The 20,971-nt window shown below is 38.2% G+C and overlaps 1 protein-coding gene and 1 long non-coding RNA gene across 5 annotated transcripts in view; both read right to left on the reverse strand.

The window, feature by feature from the left end:
• LOC146974015 (arrestin red cell) overlaps positions 1-12,407 on the reverse strand; it is a 36,832-nt gene extending 24,425 nt beyond the window's left edge. For 3 of the 4 annotated variants that reach the window (XM_085797055.1, XM_085797053.1, XM_085797052.1), the window contains exon 1: positions 12,185-12,407. In XM_085797055.1, the coding sequence (XP_085653181.1) occupies positions 12,185-12,207 (23 nt within the window). In that variant the 5' untranslated portion in view covers positions 12,208-12,407. The remainder of the gene's footprint in view (positions 1-12,184) is intronic. The other variant, XM_085797054.1, reaches the window with a different exon arrangement.
• The window catches only part of LOC146974014 (uncharacterized), a 189,253-nt gene that overhangs the window by 30,680 nt on the left and 137,602 nt on the right, over positions 1-20,971 (reverse strand). The gene's annotated exons all lie outside the window — the stretch shown is intronic.

A 20,971-nucleotide genomic window follows, 5' to 3' on the forward strand; every position in this document is an offset into this window, starting at 1 on the left:
GCCGTCTGCCTAACTGCACCTGAATGAATGGTTACCTACGGTCACGATGCAACATGGCCGCCTCGGTTCGGTGCGTCACCCACTTATGTATTTGTAACGACTTGTAACAACTCATTCTAAGGAACCAGAAAGCTTTCATTTGGATGCAGCTGAGATTCCACTTCAGTGAAATACGGATTTATGAAAGACATGTTTGGTTTTTGCTAATAAAAAGACAAATAAGTTACACACTGGGGCTTTAAAGGTGCAGTCTATGGCTCTAATTTATGAAATAATCTCTTACATGCTTAGAAATCCAGGTCCATACTTTTTCCAGACTTTTGGTGGAAAAAAAATTCAAATAATTTGTGACATTTGTGTCATTAGATGTGTATCATCATGTAAATAAATCATACAATTAAATGTTTGGTTATTTTAATTCTATGCCATTATGTCACCAATAATTTTTTATAGCTAATAGCGCATAGCCTACTAAATAATTAACACAAATAACTTCACATAAGACCAAACCCAGATAGGTATTACAGTAAGATGAATATATTTCCATACAAGAGTTTCCATTTTCCATACTTTTCCAGACCTGGGAATGTACAAAATCAAATAATGCCATACTTTTCCATACTTGTGTAGGAAGTGAACCCTAGAAATCATAACAAATTTATCATAGAACACAAATACGTCGTTTTTGTTGCTGCTGCTCCTCTACCTGTCACTCATCGACTCAAAATTGCTAAGTTTTCGGCCCGTCTTTGGAAAAGAAATCCTTACCGAGGTCTGAACAAGTCAAACAGAGCTCTGGTGGCTGTTAATTTTCCAGGAAAACTCAAGCTTTTTTGATTGGTCAACGACCATTTTCCAGGTTTTCCAGGACATTTAAATACCAATTTGCTTGGTTATGAGAGATTTTCCACCAAAATAAAGCTGCAAATTGTTCAAAGATGGAAACTCTCTAACCTGGTGTATTATTAAAAACATTCATGTTTACATTAAATGGACTGAAGAGCAGTTACTGCACATAAATACACATTTATTCAACATGACCCACTCCAGAAGTAAACTTTTATGAATTGATATCGGATCTTTCAAATGAAGATCGATATTAATTGGAAAATTTATTATTTTTTCCACCCAGGCCTGGTTGGAGCTGTGATTTATTTATTTTTATCTCCGGTGACCGTGCAGTCAAAGTCCTGTGTCTGTGTTTCTGCCGAGTCAGCTGATGTCTGGACTTTACACTCTGCAGCTTCTCCACGTCACTTCCTCATGGCGGCAACTACTTCCTCTCTGCACTTCCTCTCTATCTCTCTCTCTCTCTCTCTCTCTCTATCTCTCTCCTCTTTGACACTTTGGCCTTTACCCAACGCCCGCCCGACCGACCGAGGCTCAGGTTTCTGGGCCGTGAACGTGAACGCAAACACGTCTGCTGCTGCTTTTCATCTACAGAGGAAAATTCCACTTCCTCTCAGCACTGCGCTTTATTTTGGTAGTCCAGCCCTTTACTTCCTTCCTGTCCTGGCGGTGACATTTGACTGTGTGACACTGTGGCTGCGGACAGAAAAACCAACCGCCGTCACAGCTGCAACAACTAATCACTGATTTTTTACTATTATTGATTATTACCCTGATGATTATATTTTACTTAATGACTAATAAACAACTTAAAAGTACGATATAACACAACCGTTAACGCCGTATGATGATGGTAAATGAAGCTTCCAGCCTATTGATTTTCCTTTTTCCTCATATTTCACTGAAAACTCAACATGATCAGCTTTACAATCCTTTTTTTGACCAATCGATTGATAGAAGAAATGTACCCATCACTTTCTAAACGCAGCTGCTGGAGTCAGAAAGATTACACTGTTAAAAAAAATATTAATAAACTAGTTCAACAGGACTTGGTTCTCTTTTTAACTATGACTTGGCACTTTAATACTTTCTTCAGAAGTTGGTTTTGCCTCTCTCGTGCTGTGCTTTCATTAATTTATTAACCTTATTAGCTAATTAACTTTCTTTAAAAAGGGATAGTTCAACATTTTGTCAAATTGGCCCATTGCTATAATCCCTATAGTCGTAGCAGTAGGTTCGTTACCTTTATTTGTCGGTGCAAGCTGTTTTTAGAACGGTGGAGCAGAGCCGTGAGCTGCTCAGAGCTACGCTACGGAGGCTCATTATGGGATTTCTTGGTTTCCCTCATCATCAAACTCATCAAATGCACAATCCAACAACTCCAAAACGCTCTGGTGGACAAGTTGTGAGCTGCACATTCACCACGCTATGAGATAATAACACAACGTTACCACACAGAGTTGTTTTAGAGGGAAATTCATGCAAAACCGCTGATCAGGGACAGTTTTTCATCAAGCAGTCTCTGTATTTACCTTAATAAAGGTAACAAACCTACTGCTATGACTATAGCGATTATGGCAAAGGGCCAATTTTGCCAATTTGCCAAAATGTTGAACTATCCCTTTAACCAATTATCTTTTTTTTTTTTTAATTGACTGTCTTCTGCCTCTTCTTTTTAAACTGTTGCTTGTTTCGGACAACTGAATCTAAAAATAAAGGTTTCAATCGCTCAACCTCATCTCATCTGTGATAAATACTATAGCAACTGTCCGTCACAACAAGAGACCAAAACTACAAAAACAACATGGAGGAGAAAAAAAAGACTGAAAATTAAGGGTCCAGAAAATCGAAACTAGGATATCTTATATCAAAATAACTATAAAGACAAAACGATATACAGTATTTGTCGAAAATGGACCCATTAACAAGTGGTAACGTAGCTTCATCCACATTAATATGAGACTCTTTATGACCAGAAGCAAACTCCAAAACTTTTCCAGACCCAGACAGCAAGAAATATTTTATCATGCCATGTTATAAATACTTATATTGATAAATGATGAACACACAGGTCTTAATTTGTGGCGTTCAGTGTCATGAGTCTGAAGCTTTTATGATGATATAACAGACTAGTATAATCCTCACTAACACTCGACTGAGAAATTAATGAATTAAACCAGCTGCTGTTTCCACCGTTTCATCAACGTTGAGCAACAAACGACAGGAAAACAAAGTAATTCACCCCACGGTTTCTCATGTTCCCAAAATATAAAAGAAAATAAATATATAAAACACAATTGTTGCTGCCTGCTATAGTACGTGACCTCACCTGGGTTTCCATTTAACTCACATATATTATTATTATTATTACAGGGTTAGGGAAGTTGATGTGAATGAGTTTTGTTCTTGACCAACAGACGGCTGACGTTAAACTGTTGAGTTGTGTCACCGAGTCTGTGATAATAACACAACAACAACCGCAGCGTTGCACAAACTCAAACTCAAAAGCTGAACCAGAGAGATGAGATGAGATGAGATGACGACGTCGATTCAACTCGACACCTCGACACCTCAGAGACACGGTGAGATGCTATCAGCAGAATGAAAACTCATAGAAAGAGGAAAAGACAATAGAGTTTGTTGCTGCTGCTCCGTTAAACAGCTGACGACACCACACACACACGATCACAACACTTAATATCATCATCATACGGACAGAACGAAGCACCTGTAACCATAGAAACCATATAAAACAAAACAAAACCAAAAAAGCAATACACTTTTTTTAGATCTATAGTGTGTAACTTCCTAGAGAAATTCTGCATAATTACAAAAAAAACCTTTAATTGTTGTTGATGCACATTGCTGTTGCAGTTAATTTAAATGGATAGTTCAACATTTTGGCAAATTGGCCCATTGCCATAATTCCCTATAGTCATAGAAGTAGGTTTGTTACCTTTAATTGTCGGTGCAAGCTATTTTTAGAACGGCGGAGCAGAGCCGTGAGCTGCTCAGAGCTACGCTACCTATGGAGGCTCATTATGGGATTTCTTGGTTTCCCTCATCAAACTCATCAAATACACAATCCAACAACTCCACAACACTCTGGTGGACAAGTTGTGAGCTGCACATTCACCACGCTATGAGATAATAACACAACGTTACCACACAGAGTTGTTTTAGAGGTAAATACAGAGACTGCTTGATGAAAAACTGTCCCTGAAGGCAACGCGCATCAGCGGTTTTGCATGAATTTACCTCTAAAACAACTCTGTCTCGTAAATTTTACTTTTTTTGATTAAAAAAAATGAGGGAAATTCATGCAAAACAGTTTTTCGGCAAGCGGTCTCTGCATTCGCCTCGAAAACAACTCCGCCAAATTTGCCAAAATGTCGAACTATCCCTTTAAAACCAAAACCAAAAAAGCAGATGCTGCAGGTGCATACAGAAAATGCATTGTCTATTAGTTTATTTTGTTAGTTTTGGTCGTAGGCCTAGTTGACATTCAGTAAATCGACCTCAGGCTGCACTTTTAGCTGAATTTTGATTCGTAATGACAGATTAGAAAAATGAAATAAGTTTATAGTAGGAGTGTAAATGATCAATAATATGTATTATTGGCAGTAATAGAGTTTTAGCTTCGGGCCGCGTGGAGACTGTGAGGCTGCAGGTCAACACAGCTGATCGACCTCTGAGCCGTTTCCTGTTGAAATGTTCCAACACCGAACGTCAAACGGCCGCGTGACGTCCGAGTTTCCTCCCAGTTTCCCACCTGTTTCCTATAACAGGAAGTAACTGGGAGTTCATTGTACACAGAGAGAGAGTGAGACGGATGACGACGCCCAATTATAAAACCTGAAACTCGAAGCAGCCAATCAGGAGAGAGAGAGAGAGAGATAAAGATCAGTTGTTGTCAAACTTGTTTCTATGGATAAAAGAAAAGCAAAACAAGCAACATGTGTTTAAGAGTCAGCAGTTTAATCTCTCAGTCAAAGCGTCTTCGTTCATTCAGCTGCTTTTTACTTCTCTTCAACTAAACACCGCAGACCAAACTCTTACTGTACCGACTGTGTCGACCGAACCGATGTGGGTTTTTAATGCTACGTTTCCTGGTTTTAACAGCTGAACTAGTAGGACTCTCAAAATGAGCTGAAACTATTTAAATAAAGGGACAACAAGGAGTTTGTATTTGGCTATAAAAAAGAATGAATGAATGAATCTACGTTACCCACACTTGTTATTCCATTTAGTTAGTCTATTTTCCATAAATATATTGTTTTGTCTTTACAGTTATTTTATTATTCTTATTTACTTTTTACTACTTTATTACTACTTTATTTAGTCGGGACAATGCATATTAATGAACAGTGAGTACTAGAGTACCCACAGTATATGCTAAATTACATCCGTAGTCCCCAAAACAACACAACAATTAACATAAAAAGTCCATAAAGACGGAGGACCAGTAGATAACAGAAAAGGTACATAGTTACAGGGTTGGGCATGATTATTTAAATTGTAAAAAAAAAATATATATATATATATATACGTATATAATCTATATAGCTGCGATTAACATGATTCATTGAAATATAAAAATATAAATCTACACAGTTGTGCTTAACATGATTCGTTGAATTATTTATTATTATTATTTAGTGGTCGACTCGTGCAGCATTTCCTACTTTCGGTTTTGCAGACGCTGCTCGGCGGGTCAAACGGGAATAACGCCGTTTATGGACGGAACTACGACGGTATCTGATCGTCTTCCAACCTCAGACTTTCATTCTTGATCAATTAAATGAGAGAGCGAGACAACGACGCGGCCGTAGCCACGGTGATATGACGACCGCATAACTGCTGAGGAGGAAATGTGAAAAACTGTAGTGGGAAAGGACCTAAACCGAGTCGAGCAGAGCTGTAACTGTGTAGTGGAAAGAGGTGCAAAGTAATGGCAACTGGTAGTGGAAAACCTGCTTTACATTGTTTTAAAATCTAAAAAAAAGGACCGCTAAGGATCCACCTGTCCAGGAAAAGGACCCACACACATTAAAGGAGAATTCCGGTCATTTTTGACCCCTAAATCGTTGTCCTGATGGTCACCCAGTGTTTGATGGAGCAAAAAACGTAACTAAAATTGATGCAGGCAAACCAGAGTTACCATGGCTAGACGGCGCTAGGGATAGCCACAACGCTAACCCATGGGGGCAATTCTTTCAACCACAACAAACACTCAGAAAACTATCAAATATCTCTGGTACATGACTGGAATCCTTAGAGACACCACTGAACTCATAAAGTGTACAGTCTAACGATTTAGGGGTGAAAAATGACCGGAATTCTCCTTTAAGGAGCCTTTAAAATAAAACAGGCTGTGGCTTGTGACACAAACCTGTTCTGCCATAACGGTGACACGTGTTTTTTAACTTTACCTTTTGGCTACAAAGTGTCATTACTTCTTTATTTTATCCCATTAGACTCTGGTGTTCAATTGTGTCATTGTCATAACAGATGATTTGCAAACAAGTGTTTTTGTTCTGACAGCGACCTTTGACAACCAGTTTCCAGCCAACGTGTCATCAGGTCCATCGTAGGGCGATGAAACCATCCCCAATAGACTGAATCTCCTTGTTGTTTACATTCTACTTCCGGGTAGAAAACCAGCTGTAATTTGAATGAGATCAATAGTAACGAACGAGAGTTTAGCTATATATCATTTTTTTCACGCCCTATCACCGTTTAGACAAATCTGAAATGATTGAAGAAACATTACTATTTCTGTGTGTGTGTTTTGTGTTGCTATGTGTTGTATTTATTCAGTTTGGGGGAATCACAGAGTCTAGAAAGCATCAGTGGCTGCAGCTGACAGGGACAGCTAACGGCAGCTAAGCTAACGGCGGTAGCTAAGCTAACGGCGGTAGCTAAGCTAACGGCGGTAGCTAAGCTAACACCAGGACGTCAGCTGTTAAAACCCTCCCGTTGTGGGACACGACATGAAACTACTCCAGTTAGCTCAGTCATGTTGTAACTAAGATATCCGCTGGAGAAAATATTTTTTCATGGAGCGTTTATTGAGTCACTGAGTTATTAAAGTTAAACAGGTAGCTAACCGTTAGCCCAGCTAATCTATGATAACCATGACATTACAAAAATGTGCACACAGAAATGGTAATCGTTGGTTTTATAGACTTTACAAACATCAGATTAGTCTAAACGGTGATATAGTAACATGAAAAATTATATATATATAGTGAAACTCTCGTCCGTCACTATTGTTCTCATGCTGGTTTTCTACCCGGAAGTAGTTGTAAACAACAAGGAGATTCGTCCTATCAGGATTGTGATAAAATTATGGCATATATTTTTCCTAGATATCAGCAGCCTGTCAGTCTGCCGTTTGTACGTAGCAAAGAAATACACGGCCTCCTGACGTTTGAGCTGCAACTAAAGCTAAAGGGAGGAAGCTAAATGAGTAGAAATGGAGCCGATGGCGACTGAACCGATGGTGAACACATGGAGCGGTTTAATGAAATGATACGACGGTGAGAAAGTGGAGGAGAAAACAAACTCTGTGTCGTTTATTCTGCGTTAACACGTCTCGTACGTTGGCTCGTCCGTCTGTCAGCGCTGCGGTGAAGTGAAACACCAACCTGCAGCAGATCACCTGAGCCGACGTGAACTCAGCTCAGAGTTATTCAGTCAGAGCAATAAAACTGTCAGAGCAGGAAGATAAATATTCACCAACAACCTGTTCAACCTACAGAAACATTGACATGCAGGAAATGTTTTACTATGATAACAAACAGGTGGAGATGTAGATGCTGCTTCCTCCTTCTCTCTGGCCGGTTCAGTCCTAACTAACACAGTCTAATGTAGTGGAACAGAGAAACACGACCGTCTTTACTTTGAATAAAATGACACAAATAGAGAAAGAGTTCGGCCTGGTGAACTCATGTCGTCCTCCCACACTGAAACACAGTCAGCAGCAGCAAGAAAATACACATCGTAATAAATACCGAGAGAAAAAAATAGGTAAAATGTCCGATGTGCGATGACGATATGACGTACAATAAATAAGCAAATACTCAGGTGTGTATATTGACCGTACAGTTCCTTGTGTCAATTAATCGCGGTATTAAACACCACAATTAATTGATCACAAAGATTCCTAAATACTGTCACTTTCCAAAAAAATAAAAGATTATGTACTATGAACCGTGTCGGCAGATGTGGCGCCAAAGTAAAGGGTAAATGCACAGATACCGGTCCATTTACCTACAGTAACGTAGCATTGAATTGGTAGGAGTTTAAATGCTAGAGTGTCATTTGTAATTAAAAAAAAAAAAAAAGATTAAAATTAACTTTTGGTAAAACATTTGGTATCGATGACAATTAATGACTTGAATATTTCAAATACTTCCCCTGGCGGATTAATAATTGGTCATATTTTAATAGATATTTAAAATATTTTATCATTAGTAATGTATATTTTAAAGGGACAACGAGGAGTTTTGTAAAAGTGAAGTGTTTTCACACTACATCTATGAGCCTCCGCACCGTGAAATTCTTTGACCGGCGCAAGACAGACTCATGTTTTCATTCATCAAGAATTAAAGTCAGAGGTTGGAAGACGATCACATACCGTCGTAGTTCCCACCATAAACGGCGATTCGGCGGCGTTATTCTCATGACTCGCCACAAAACCGAAAGTAAAGAAACGCTGGTCGGCTCGCCCAGCATTTCCACCACCACTAATAATAACAAAACAACGATAGAGACAAAACCATAGATTTATCTAAAATGGAGCCATTAACAAGTGGTAACGTAGATTCATCCACATTAATATGAGACTTTTTTATAACCAAATAGAAACTCCTCGTTGTCCCTTTAACTAGTATTTGATTTTACACATTAATAGTGTTGTGAAATTAATTAATTCATAATAATCGTGATAAACCGTGATTATTTCTCTGACAATAATCGTACCAAAAAAATCTATTACCATGACATCCCTAGATGAGGATGAAAATAAGATTAATCGTGCAGCCCCAGAAACAAATACATCATGATAAGATTTCATGCCTCAAGTCCAGGAGAGGGATGGACAGCTTGAAGACGAAGAAAGCGCCTCAACGTTCGCCATCGGCAACAATAACAACCTGTCTCTGCTGCAGCCACAACACAACGTCAGTCACTGAAAACATTGTGTTCAACAGCTACCGATCAGGATGAGTGACTGATCATTTAATCAATTGATTGATTAGTTGATCCACTGACACTGTTATTTATTTATTTATCCATCAAGATGACAATGACTAGGCCTCCTGTTCTGCAATGTGTAGCCTATATCTCTGAGCACAAATGTCAATAAACTGAGCAGTTTGCTGTGTTAACAATTAGCATTGCATTATTAGCTCACAGTTAAACTGAACTGTGCAGGTCGAACGTCACAGTAAAACTTTGGGGTTGTACTTTTTGAGCAGCGGTCTTTCTTCACCCAAACAACTGTTAGAGTTCATGTCGAATTAAGACTAAAAACAACAAACAGGGGCAAAACCTGAACAAACAGGACTTTAATCCTGTACAAACTGAACTAACTAACGCGGTTAAACACACAGCAGCAGCAGCAGAAACCTGAGCACCAGTCAGTCAGGATGGAAGTATTATTAATAAATAAATATATAAATAAATACATATTAGTGTTGTAGTACTTCACACATATTCTAAAGGACTTGGTCTTGTCTCAGTCGAGCTGCAGTGACTTCTTCTTTTTATTTTTTTTAAACCGCAAATGTCTCTATCTGTCACTCCTTCACTTTGGTTTATGTGACGTAATTCAATAACTTTAAGATAATTAAAATTGTAGAACAAAAGTATCTGCGATGCATGTGTATAACCACTGTAAAAAGTTGTTTGCACCAGTGTACAACAGTAGGAGGAGACTTCAGCAGGTTTTGTGCTGCTGCCGTGTTATTCTGTTCAATCCAAACTTTGTTGTGACAGGTTTACTAGATTTTATATAAAATTATCTTTTATTTTTAGCCGAGGAAAAATGTAAATATCAAGCCACATGATTATTATTACGAGTACTGGCACTGAATACAGTCATGGTCTCTTTCTTAAGTAAAAGCAGTCTCATATGTGCTTTAATTAATTATTTAAATGTATGGTTTGTGTATATTTATATAAAATGTATTTTCAATGGCAAGGGTAACTTATGGTTAAGTACTGTACAGTGTAGGCTACTTCCTCCCATTCTTTGTCTTGTCTTTAAATTTTCTTAATTGTCATATGGACTGATGTGTCTGAAATTAAAAATGATATAGATATAGGAATCCAAACTAACTTTTTTTCTTAAAACAAGCAAACAATTTTAGGAGTGCAAGCAGACAAATTTAGGGGGCACACACTGTAAATGTAGTGTGACGTCCGTTTACTTCCGGCTGTCAACTTCACCATAGCGCTAAGCTGCATTTAGATTTCACATCACACTCTTTATTCTTCACTCTTCATAGTTATGTTTGTACATATTGTTAAAAATATAGTAGGTTCAGTTTTGTATACAGTGTTTCAAGCATTTTTTATCATTTTTAATCATCAATCGCTTTAGTTGCCCTGTACCTGGAGGAGCTGCCAAAGCTGAAAGTGACTGATGTCCATAGTGTTAAAGCCACTAGTAAATCCCCAATACAACCCCACTGCTGGATAAGGGATTTAAACTTTATGTGTCCAGCTGTATCTGTACCAGTCTTTGTCACTTCAATTTGAATATGTCATGTAACAGTATATCCATGCTATTTTGTGTTACGTGAAATATTCAAATTGAAGTATTACATTAATGGAGCAATGCTGTTGAAAGTCACACTACATTGTGCAAGTGGTCAATTTCACCAGTGTTACCCTAAATATTCTGTGTAATAAACTGTTTTCTTGTCTGTAACAACATCTATTGCAGGTCTGTTGCTCAACCTGAGCCGGTTTCTCTAATAGCCTATCTTTTCCCTGTTAAAAGGGTTTTCCATGGAGTTTTTCCTCAGTGGATGTGAGGGTTTAAGGGCAGAGGATGTTGTTATGATGCTGTGTACAAACTGTTTGTAAAAAACGAGCTATAGCCTACAAATAACACTGCCTTGCCCTTTCTTGCCTTAAAAAAAACAAAACAAAACAAAAACCTGCAAATTTCGTGGTTGCACATGCGCAAGTAGATGAGTCTCAGTCAGATTTTAGGGGTAAAATGCCCTCGTTTAGGAGCCCTGATAGAAACGCAGGAGCTGTCTTCTCTCTGCGAGCTGCTGTAAACACATCTGCAGCTGATGAGCACCAGGCTGCGGTACCAAACACAGGCTAACCGAGCAAACACTGCGATGATGGGGGGGAATAATGGATTTTTTTCTTTTTCGAAATAAAAAAACGAAATAAAACTATTTTTTTTACGCATTGCATTGCATTGAATCCCTAAATGCTTCCGCCTCAATCGGCATCGACACACTTCATCTAATATACGGTCCTATCTCTATTTCAGTACAAAAAAAAAAAAAAAATCCTGAGTTGAAGCGGTGGTGGTGCGATTCCGCCCACTATACGACCCGGTCCGTCCGTGTTTTCTTGGAAAAAAGGCACCGTGGGAATCATATTATTATAATATTATAACACATTCAGTAACAAAACGTCTTTTAAAAACCATAAAACACGCACAAAAAAAACCAAAACAAAGCACTGAGGTAGCAGATAGATGCATTTAGTTGGGTGTTGTGTTGTGTTGTTGCAGCAGATTGAATAGTTTGTGTTAATTAAATAAAGGCCTGTCAGCTGCTGCTACTCCTGCTGCTGCTATGTTTTGCATTAAAAGACAAAAACAGAGAAAAACACCGAGCTGAAATAACGAAATAAGCAACAACATGTCGAAATGTGACAGCAGCTTTCTAAGCAGCAGCAGCAGCAGCGGTGGTGGTAGCTGGTTGGTGTTGGTGGTTAGCTAACCCCACCCTGCTGAGCTAACTTCGCCTCCTGCGGACGAGGTCATCGTGAAGCCTGGTTCATCTGCTTCTCCGTGTTAAAATCTGCTCCTTTTTTATTTTATTTTATTTATTTTTTACCCATAAAGTGTGCAAATCTCTGACAACTGACATTAACTAACGGCCGCGGCCCAACAACCAACAACTGTAAGTTACCGTTGGTTGCAACTGTAGGTTAGCAACGGTGGTGGTAGCAACGTAGCAACGGTTGCTCGGCTATGGGCTAACGTTCGATAAGTGCGTTCGGTTTGGATCGAATGCTAACTAGCGCTTAGCTTAGCTTAGCTTAGCTTAGCTTTAGCCTAGCCTAGCCGTCCTACCTGGTGCCCGCCTTGTCCCCCATCTCCTCCTCGGCAGACGGCAGCAGCAGCAGTAAGATCCCAACAAAATGAGTCCGGGCTCCTCAGCGGTGGCTCGACTTTTGTAGGTTAGGGAGGAGAGGTGTGTTTAGTCCGTCAGTCTGTCAGTCAGTCAGTCAGTGTGTCTGTCTGTCTGTCTGACTGTCAGGCAGGCAGCAGCAGCAGCAGCAGCTCAGCTCCGTCCATCCACATCCACATCTACAGCAGCTAACTAGTTAGTATGCTAATTTAATTTAGCGCCGCCCGCCTCGGCTGCTCTGCGCTGCTCCGGCTTCCGCAAAGGCAGGATCAGTGTGTGTGTGTGTGTGTGTGTGTGTGTGTGTGTGTGTAGGGCTGCAGATCACGTTGCAGAGTCTCCAGGAACATGACAACACAACATGAAGCATTGAATGTTAAAACGACACAAGAAGATGATTCAACATTAAGGGGATTGATTGATTGATTGATTGATTCACAGAACCACCAGAAGAACCATGGATGCAGATTCATATCCAGCTCCCAGGTCCCAGGGCCTCGGAGGTCTTCACAAGCTCTGTAAATCTATAGGGACTGTTAAAGATGTTTACTGTGAATGCTTAAAGACACAAAATGACAATTAAGAGAGGAAATGACACTACTAAGATACAGTAGGCTAAATGAGGAAATTGGATGTAAATCAAAAAAAGAGACAAACAGGTGTGGAAACACATGCAAGAGACACAAAATGACCCCAAAAGACAAATAAGACAATTACAAAGGGACCATACAAATATGGAAAAATTAATACAAATTGATGTAAAATGACGACAAAACATCAAATGTCCACAACAGGAAGAGATATGACCACATAGATCATGTTGCAGAGTCTCCAGGAACATAACAACATGAAGCATTGAATGTTAAAACGACACAAGAAGATGATTCATCATTAAGGGGATTGATTGATTCACAGAACAACCACCAGAAGAATCATGGATGCAGGTTTGGTCCCAGGTCCCAGGGCCTCGGAGGTCTTCACAGCCTCTGTAAATCTAGGGACTGTTAAATAAAAGCTTAAAGACACAAAATAATGACAATAAAGAGAGGATATGACACTACTAAGATACAGTAAATGCGAAAATAGGATGTAAACAATGCAAAAAAGAGACAAACAGGTGTGGAAATACATGCAAGAGACACAAAATGACCCCAAAAACAAATAAGACAATTACAAAGGGACCATACAAATAATGGAAAAAATGAATACAAATTTATGTAAAATGACGACAAAACATCAAATGTCCACAACAGGAAGAGATATGACCGCACAGATCACGTTGCAGAGTCTCCAGGAACATGACAACATGAAGCATTGAATGTTAAAACGACACAAGAAGATGATTCATCATTAAGGGGATTGATTGATTCACAGAACAACCACCAGAAGAACCATGGATGCAGGTTTGGTCCCAGGTCCCAGGGCCTCGGAGGTCTTCACAAGCTATGTAAATCTATAGGGACTGTTAAATATGTTTACTGTGAAAGCTTAGAGACACAAAATAATGACAATAAAGAGAGGATATGACACTAGTAAGATACAGTAAATGAGAAAATTGGATGTAAACAATCAAAAAAAAGAGACAAACAGGTGTGGAAATACATGCAAGAGACACAAAATGACCCCAAAGACAAATAGGACAATTGCAAAGGGAGTCGACCATACAAATATGGAAAAATGAATACCAAATTTATGTAAAATGATGACAAAACATCAAATGTCCACAACAGGAAGAGGTATGACCACACAGATCGCGTTGCAGAGTCTCCAGGAACATGACAACATGAAGCATTGAATGTTAAAACGACAGAAGAAAATGATTCATCATTAAGGGGATTGATTGATTCACAGAACAACCACCAGAAGAATCATGGATGCAGCTCCCAAGTCCCAGGTCCCAGGTCCCAGGGCCTCGGAGGTCTTCACAGCTTCTGTAAATCTATAGGGACTGTTAAATATGTTTGCTGTGAAAGCTTAAAGACACAAAATAATGACAATAAAGAGAGGATATGGCCCTACTAAGATACAGTAAATGAGAAAATAGGATGTAAACAATCAAAAAAAGAGACAAACAGGTGTGGAAATAGATGCAAGAGACAAAAAATGACCCCAAAGACAAATAAGACAATCAAAAATGGACCATACAAACATGGAAAAATGAATACCAAATTTATGTAAAATGATGACAAAACATCAAATGTCCACAAAATGACAATAAAGAGAGGGTATGCCACTACTAAGATAGACAAACAGGTGTGGAAATAGATGCAAGAGACACAAAATGACCCCAAAGACAAATAGCCTAAGACAATTGCAAAGGGACCATACAAATAATGGAAAAAATGAATACAAATTTATGTAAAATGACGACAAAACATCAAATGTCCACAACAGGAAGAGATATGACCACACAGATCACGTTGCAGAGTCTCCAGGAACATGACAACATGAAGCATTGAATGTTAAAACGACACGAGAAGATGATTCATCATTAAGGGGATTGATTGATTCACAGAACAACCACCAGAAGAACCCTGGATGCAGGTTTGGTCCAAGGGGGCAGTTGTCGGTCTGAGAAGTGAAGCTCACTTCCGCGTTCAAAAAACTGCAATCCCCTCGGCTTCCTCTGGGGGCTGGTGTCAGAAGGGAGCATTCCCCATAGACCCCCATGTTAAAATCGCCAACTTTACATCCTCAGTAAACATGTTAAAAGCCTGGTGTCAGAACGTTTTTTCGTCTCAATCGATAGTTTCTACCCCCGCACACACTCTGAGGGGGGTGAATTTTTTTTTAACTCTGCCGTTTTACTGTTATAAGGTTAAGACTCTGGCCAATTAGGGCGCGGAAACGTTGAGTGACAGGTCCGAGCAGCTCCGTGGACAGCTGCTTCGAGGCCAGTGGGCGGGTTCTCGGCCGGCCAATCCAACATGGCGCTGTTCAGGCCGCCATATTTGAGTCACAAAAACGACTCCCCAAAACCAATGGGTGACGTCACGGACGCTACGTCCATTCTTTTTACAGTCTATGGTTTGGTCCCAGGTCCCAGGGCCTCGGAGGTCTTCACAAGCTCTGTAAATCTATAGGGACTGTTAAATATGTTTACTGTGAAAGCTTAGAGACACAAAATAATGACAATAAAGAGAGGATATGACACTAGTAAGATACAGTAAATGAGAAAATTGGATGTAAACAATCAAAAAAAAGAGACAAACAGGTGTGGAAATACATGCAAGAGACACAAAATGACCCCAAAGACAAATAGGACAATTGCAAAGGGAGTCGACCATACAAATATGGAAAAATGAATACCAAATTTATGTAAAATGATGACAAAACATCAAATGTCCACAACAGGAAGAGGTATGACCACACAGATCGCGTTGCAGAGTCTCCAGGAACATGACAACATGAAGCATTGAATGTTAAAACGACAGAAGAAAATGATTCATCATTAAGGGGATTGATTGATTCACAGAACAACCACCAGAAGAATCATGGATGCAGCTCCCAAGTCCCAGGTCCCAGGTCCCAGGGCCTCGGAGGTCTTCACAGCTTCTGTAAATCTATAGGCACTGTTAAATATGTTTGCTGTGAAAGCTTAAAGACAAAATAATGACAATAAAGAGAGGATATGGCCCTACTAAGATACAGTAAATGAGAAAATAGGATGTAAACAATCAAAAAAAGAGACAAACAGGTGTGGAAATACATGCAAGAGACACAAAATGACCCCAAAGACAAATAGGACAATTGCAAAGGGAGTCGACCATACAAATATGGAAAAATGAATACCAAATTTATGTAAAATGATGACAAAACATCAAATGTCCACAACAGGAAGAGGTATGACCACACAGATCGCGTTGCAGAGTCTCCAGGAACATGACAACATGAAGCATTGAATGTTAAAACGACAGAAGATGATTCATCATCATTAAGGGGATCGATTCACAGAAGAAGCATGGATACAGGTTTATATCGGTTGTTGCTAGATGGAAGTACATTATCTGCAGAAAGTGACGTCATAGATAGACAACATGCAAACTTTACTTATCTGTGCCTAAACCCAAACCAATGGCTTCACTTACTTTTTGCTTTTTTCCCTCCTATTTTACACCTGTACATGTCAGTTTTACTAAACTTCACCAGTCGGGAGTTCGATACGATTTTTGGTGAGATTCTACGTCACGTCACTTCCTGCAGATCATGTAGCTACTCCATCGAGCCACAACCGTTTATATCCCACACTCCAGCTCCCAAGACATAAAATGACAATAAAGAGAAGAAATGTCACATTAAATGACAAAAAATTGGATGTGAACAACTACAACGTAACAAATAGATGCAATAGACACAGAGAGACACAAAATGACCCCCTTAGACACATAAGACAAACACAAATTGACTATACAAATATGAAAAAATCAATATAAATTGAAGTAAAATGACCACGACATGAAGACATATTACCACAAAGACACAAAAACAGAGACAAACAACTACAAACTGATGTAAAATTAATGAAATATACACACACAATGTCCACTCAGAGACACAAGGAGAAATATTAGATGAATTAAACACAAAATAATGACAGAAAGGACAAAAATGACAACAAAGAGACTCAACATTGTCATAAAAATGTGAAACCATCACAAAGACACAGATTCCAAAGTGTTTTATCTGCACTTATCTCCCATCAGAAGATAAAAAGAACAAACCTGCTCAACCTGTCAGACCTGCTGCTACAGTCGCTCAGGTCAGAGGTCGCTGCTGGCAGCTGTTCTGCTCCTAAACTTGAAAAGTTTCTCTTGACTCATTTACCTGAACACTAAAAAACCTTGCTAATGTTTTTGTTGTAAAAAACTTCAGCGAGTGGCAAGGCAAATTTATTTGTATAGCCTGTTTTTACAAACAGTTTGTCTCAAAGGGCTTCACATGGCATCGTAGCAACATCCTCTGTCCTTAGACCCTCACATCCACTGAGGAAAAACTCCATGGAAAACCCTTTTAACAGGGAAAACCAGGAGAAACCTCAGGGTGAGCAACAGAGGAGGGATCCCTCACCCAGGACGGACAGACGGGACATACGTAGATGTTGTTCAAGGTTCCTACAGCTTAAGCCTAGTTAAATTTAAGACTTTTTAAGACGTTCTTAATGCCACTTGAAATGAAATTTAAGACCGACTTCACATTAAACACAAATGCAAAAAAAAACAAAAACAAAAAAACAACATCACCACATACATAGGTTTAGGGACAGTTTTACCCACTTTCCTATGTGGTCCAAGGTAAAGTGACTGCTAAATGAATAATTGGGGGGGAGGGGGCTATGAGTGAGTGAGTGACATCATTTAACAGCTGTGTAGTTGTGGAGAGGAGATGATGAACTAAAAAGGACATGTTTGCTCGTAGGTACTGTTTGTTTCCATCCAAAGTGATTCAAATAACTGGGAAATGATGCGCATTAAAATAAATTTGAGTTCTGTGTGTTTCCATTAAAAGTACGGACTTTGGTGAAAACTACAAACTCGCACAAGTTTTCCGCAGCTGTCCTTTCAAAATAAATGCATAAAAAGTCAGAAAAAAAAAAAACTGACTCGGGAGCTGGTGGCAGTGAGAGATTTAGCGGCCACTAACTTCTCTATGTCGGAATGTTACCAATTATTTTGAGATTTGAGACTAATTACAATCATAAAATCCCACTTACCAAGTGTTAACATTTGTAAGGCCTTTGAAAAATGTATTTATGCTAATTAAGGCCTTGTTTTTAGTTTAATGAATTCAATGCCTTTTAAGACTTTTTAAGGATCCGTAAGAACCCTGTTGTTACAGACAAGAAAACAGTTTACAACAGAGAATGTGAGAAACATGGACATGTTAACAACAGCTGAAGAAGGAAGCTTATAGGCAAGGGAGGCAGGGAGAGCAGGCCAGCTTAATGGGAGGACTGGATCAATCCACTGCTGAAAATAGACCCCATCAAATGTAAATGCTCTGATTACCTGTTAAAAACTACAATGATCAGCTGTTTGTGTGATTTTAGTTGTTTTTTTTATATATATATAAATGGTAAAACATGATTATTACCTAATGGGCTTGAAGCAAAAAGCAGCATAAACACACAAAAAACTAGATACAAACTGAGTTTTGTGCCAAAGTAAAACCACAACACGTTAAACACAAAGAGGAAATATGACTTCATAGACTTTATTATTTACAGGGCGTTCGGTACATTCATGACCGTGATCTGTCTCTGTCTGATTGGTCCGAGCCTCAGAGCGCCATCGTTTCCAAAAATGTATTTAAAAACATCATTGAGTCATACACATGTTCCTTCGTCTGTCACACACACACTGTAATTTACTCTGACTCAGTCTCACACACACACACACACACACACACACACACACACACACTGAAAATAATCCCAAACAAGCATAGCGTACTATTTCCTCCGGTTGGTTAGAAACAGCAGAGAGCAGCTGTTACTGAGTTTTATTTTTCAAATTAAATGACATTTTTGCTTGGCGTGTTGGTTTTACAGTAGGGATGTCACGATTACACATTTTCTTGGTACGATTAATTGTCAGAGAAATAATCACGGTGTTACGATTATCACAATTATTATGCATTAATTCATTTCACAACACTATGAATGTGTAAAATCAAATATACACTGCAAAAACTCAAAATCTTTCCAAGAATATTTGTCTTATTTCTTGTCAAAATGTCTCATTTCTAATCAAAACTAATCTCTTTCCACTTAAAATAAGACTCATCACCTAAAAATGAACTTGTTTTTAGATCATTTTCACTTGTTTCAAACAAATTTTCACTCGAGTTAAGTAGAAAAATCTGCCAGTGAAAGCAAGTTTTTTGTGCTTGTAATACTGTAAGAAAGAAAAACTTGCTCCACTATCAGATTTTTCTATTTATTTCAAGTGAAAATCTGCTTGAAAGGAGTAAAAAGTGTCTAAAAACAAGCTGCTTTTTATGTGATGAGTCTTATTTTAAGTAGAATGAGATTTGTTTTGACTAGAAATAAGACAAATATTCTTGGTAAGATTTTGAGTTTTTGCAGTGTAGTCAAAATATAACTACATTACTCATTGTCTACACAAAATATTTCAAGTATCTATTAATATATGACCAATTATTAACCCCCCAGGGGAAGCGTTTGACATATTCACGTCATAAATTGTCATCTATACCAAATTGGTTTTTGTTTTTAAATACAAATGACACGCTAACATTTAATTTCCTACCAATTCAATGTTACGTTAAATAAATGGACCAGTTATCTGAGCATTTACCTTTACTTTGGCTGCACATCTGCCGATACGGTTCATACATAATCTTTTTTTGGGGAAGTGACGGTATATTTAGGAATCTTTACGATTAATTAATTAATTGTGGCGTTTAATACCGCGATTAATTGTGAAAACAAGTAATCGTGACATCCCTAGTTGGTTTGTCTCAATTCAGATGAGACGTGAACTCAAGTCCAGTTGTAGACAAAAACAAAACACAACAAGGGTTGCAAAGGGGCGGAAAATTTCCAGTAAATTTCCTGAAACTTTCCACGGGAAGTTAAGCAGGGAAATATTCCAAATTGGAAACTTTCCATGGGAATTAATGGGAATTTATAGGAATTAACTGGAAATTGGGGGTAATTTAAACAAACTGTATCATATCCAAACACTCAAAGGAATTTTAAATCTAAAGCAACTGGACTTTGGTCTTTTATTTGTGTAGTTGCTTTCGATTTAAAATTCCTTTGAGATACTATGACCTAAATGAGAATATGCACAGGCGCATAAATGTAATTTTTTTTTTTGTCATAAGCAGACATCCATGAAAAATAATACAATTAAAAAACATGACATTTCAACAGATTCATTTGTAAGTAGAACTTAATAAAGTTTTAATTCTTGTGTATGAACAATCAATTATTTTACCGAACAAATAAAAACATGAATGTTCAGTAAAGTATTACTTGTAAATTTCGGATTTATTCCCATACATTCCTGTTAATTCCCATATATTCCCGTTGTTATCTTTCTCCTTAGTGTTTGAGTTTAAAAAAAAAAAAAAATGTTATTCTCAATATTTTGTCCTATATTTCTATTCTGCATTTTATTCTATTCTATTTTATTGTTGTTAAAAGTTGTTATTTTATTTATCTATTTTCTATTGCTATATTTTATTTTATTTCATTGTTGTTTTTAATCTTCATGCATTAGTCTCCATGCTATTTTTCTTGTTTTACCTCCTATATATATACAGTATATTGTTCAATCAAAATGTAAAGCACTTTGAACGGCATCTATTTGCTTTGAAAGGTGCTATATAAATAAAATTTGATTGATTGATTGATGGTTAATTCCCATGGAAAGTTTCCAACTCTGAAAATTCCCGGAACTTTGCAACCCTAAACACATTACAACAGACAATAAATCCACAAATAGTCTACTTGCCAACAATGAGTACCCGGAAATGTTGAGTACCCCAAAGTTTTATGTTAGAAATAGATAGTATGGGTCCCCAGTATTCAGAAACTGCCGGATGCTAACTTATATATATTGGGCAATTAGCATAATTGACATAATTAGCATACATTAGCATAATTGCTATGGGCAATATTTCAACAACTGCTTGATCTGGGCAATATTGGAGTGGTTTTAGAGGTTATTGATGATGCTGAATCCATTTCTGACATTTTCAAAATT

Source organism: Trachurus japonicus, chromosome 14, assembly GCF_045865225.1.
Source record: "Trachurus japonicus isolate A0001 chromosome 14, Traja_1.0".
In the NCBI taxonomy this organism is placed as follows: Eukaryota; Metazoa; Chordata; class Actinopteri; order Carangiformes; family Carangidae; genus Trachurus; species Trachurus japonicus.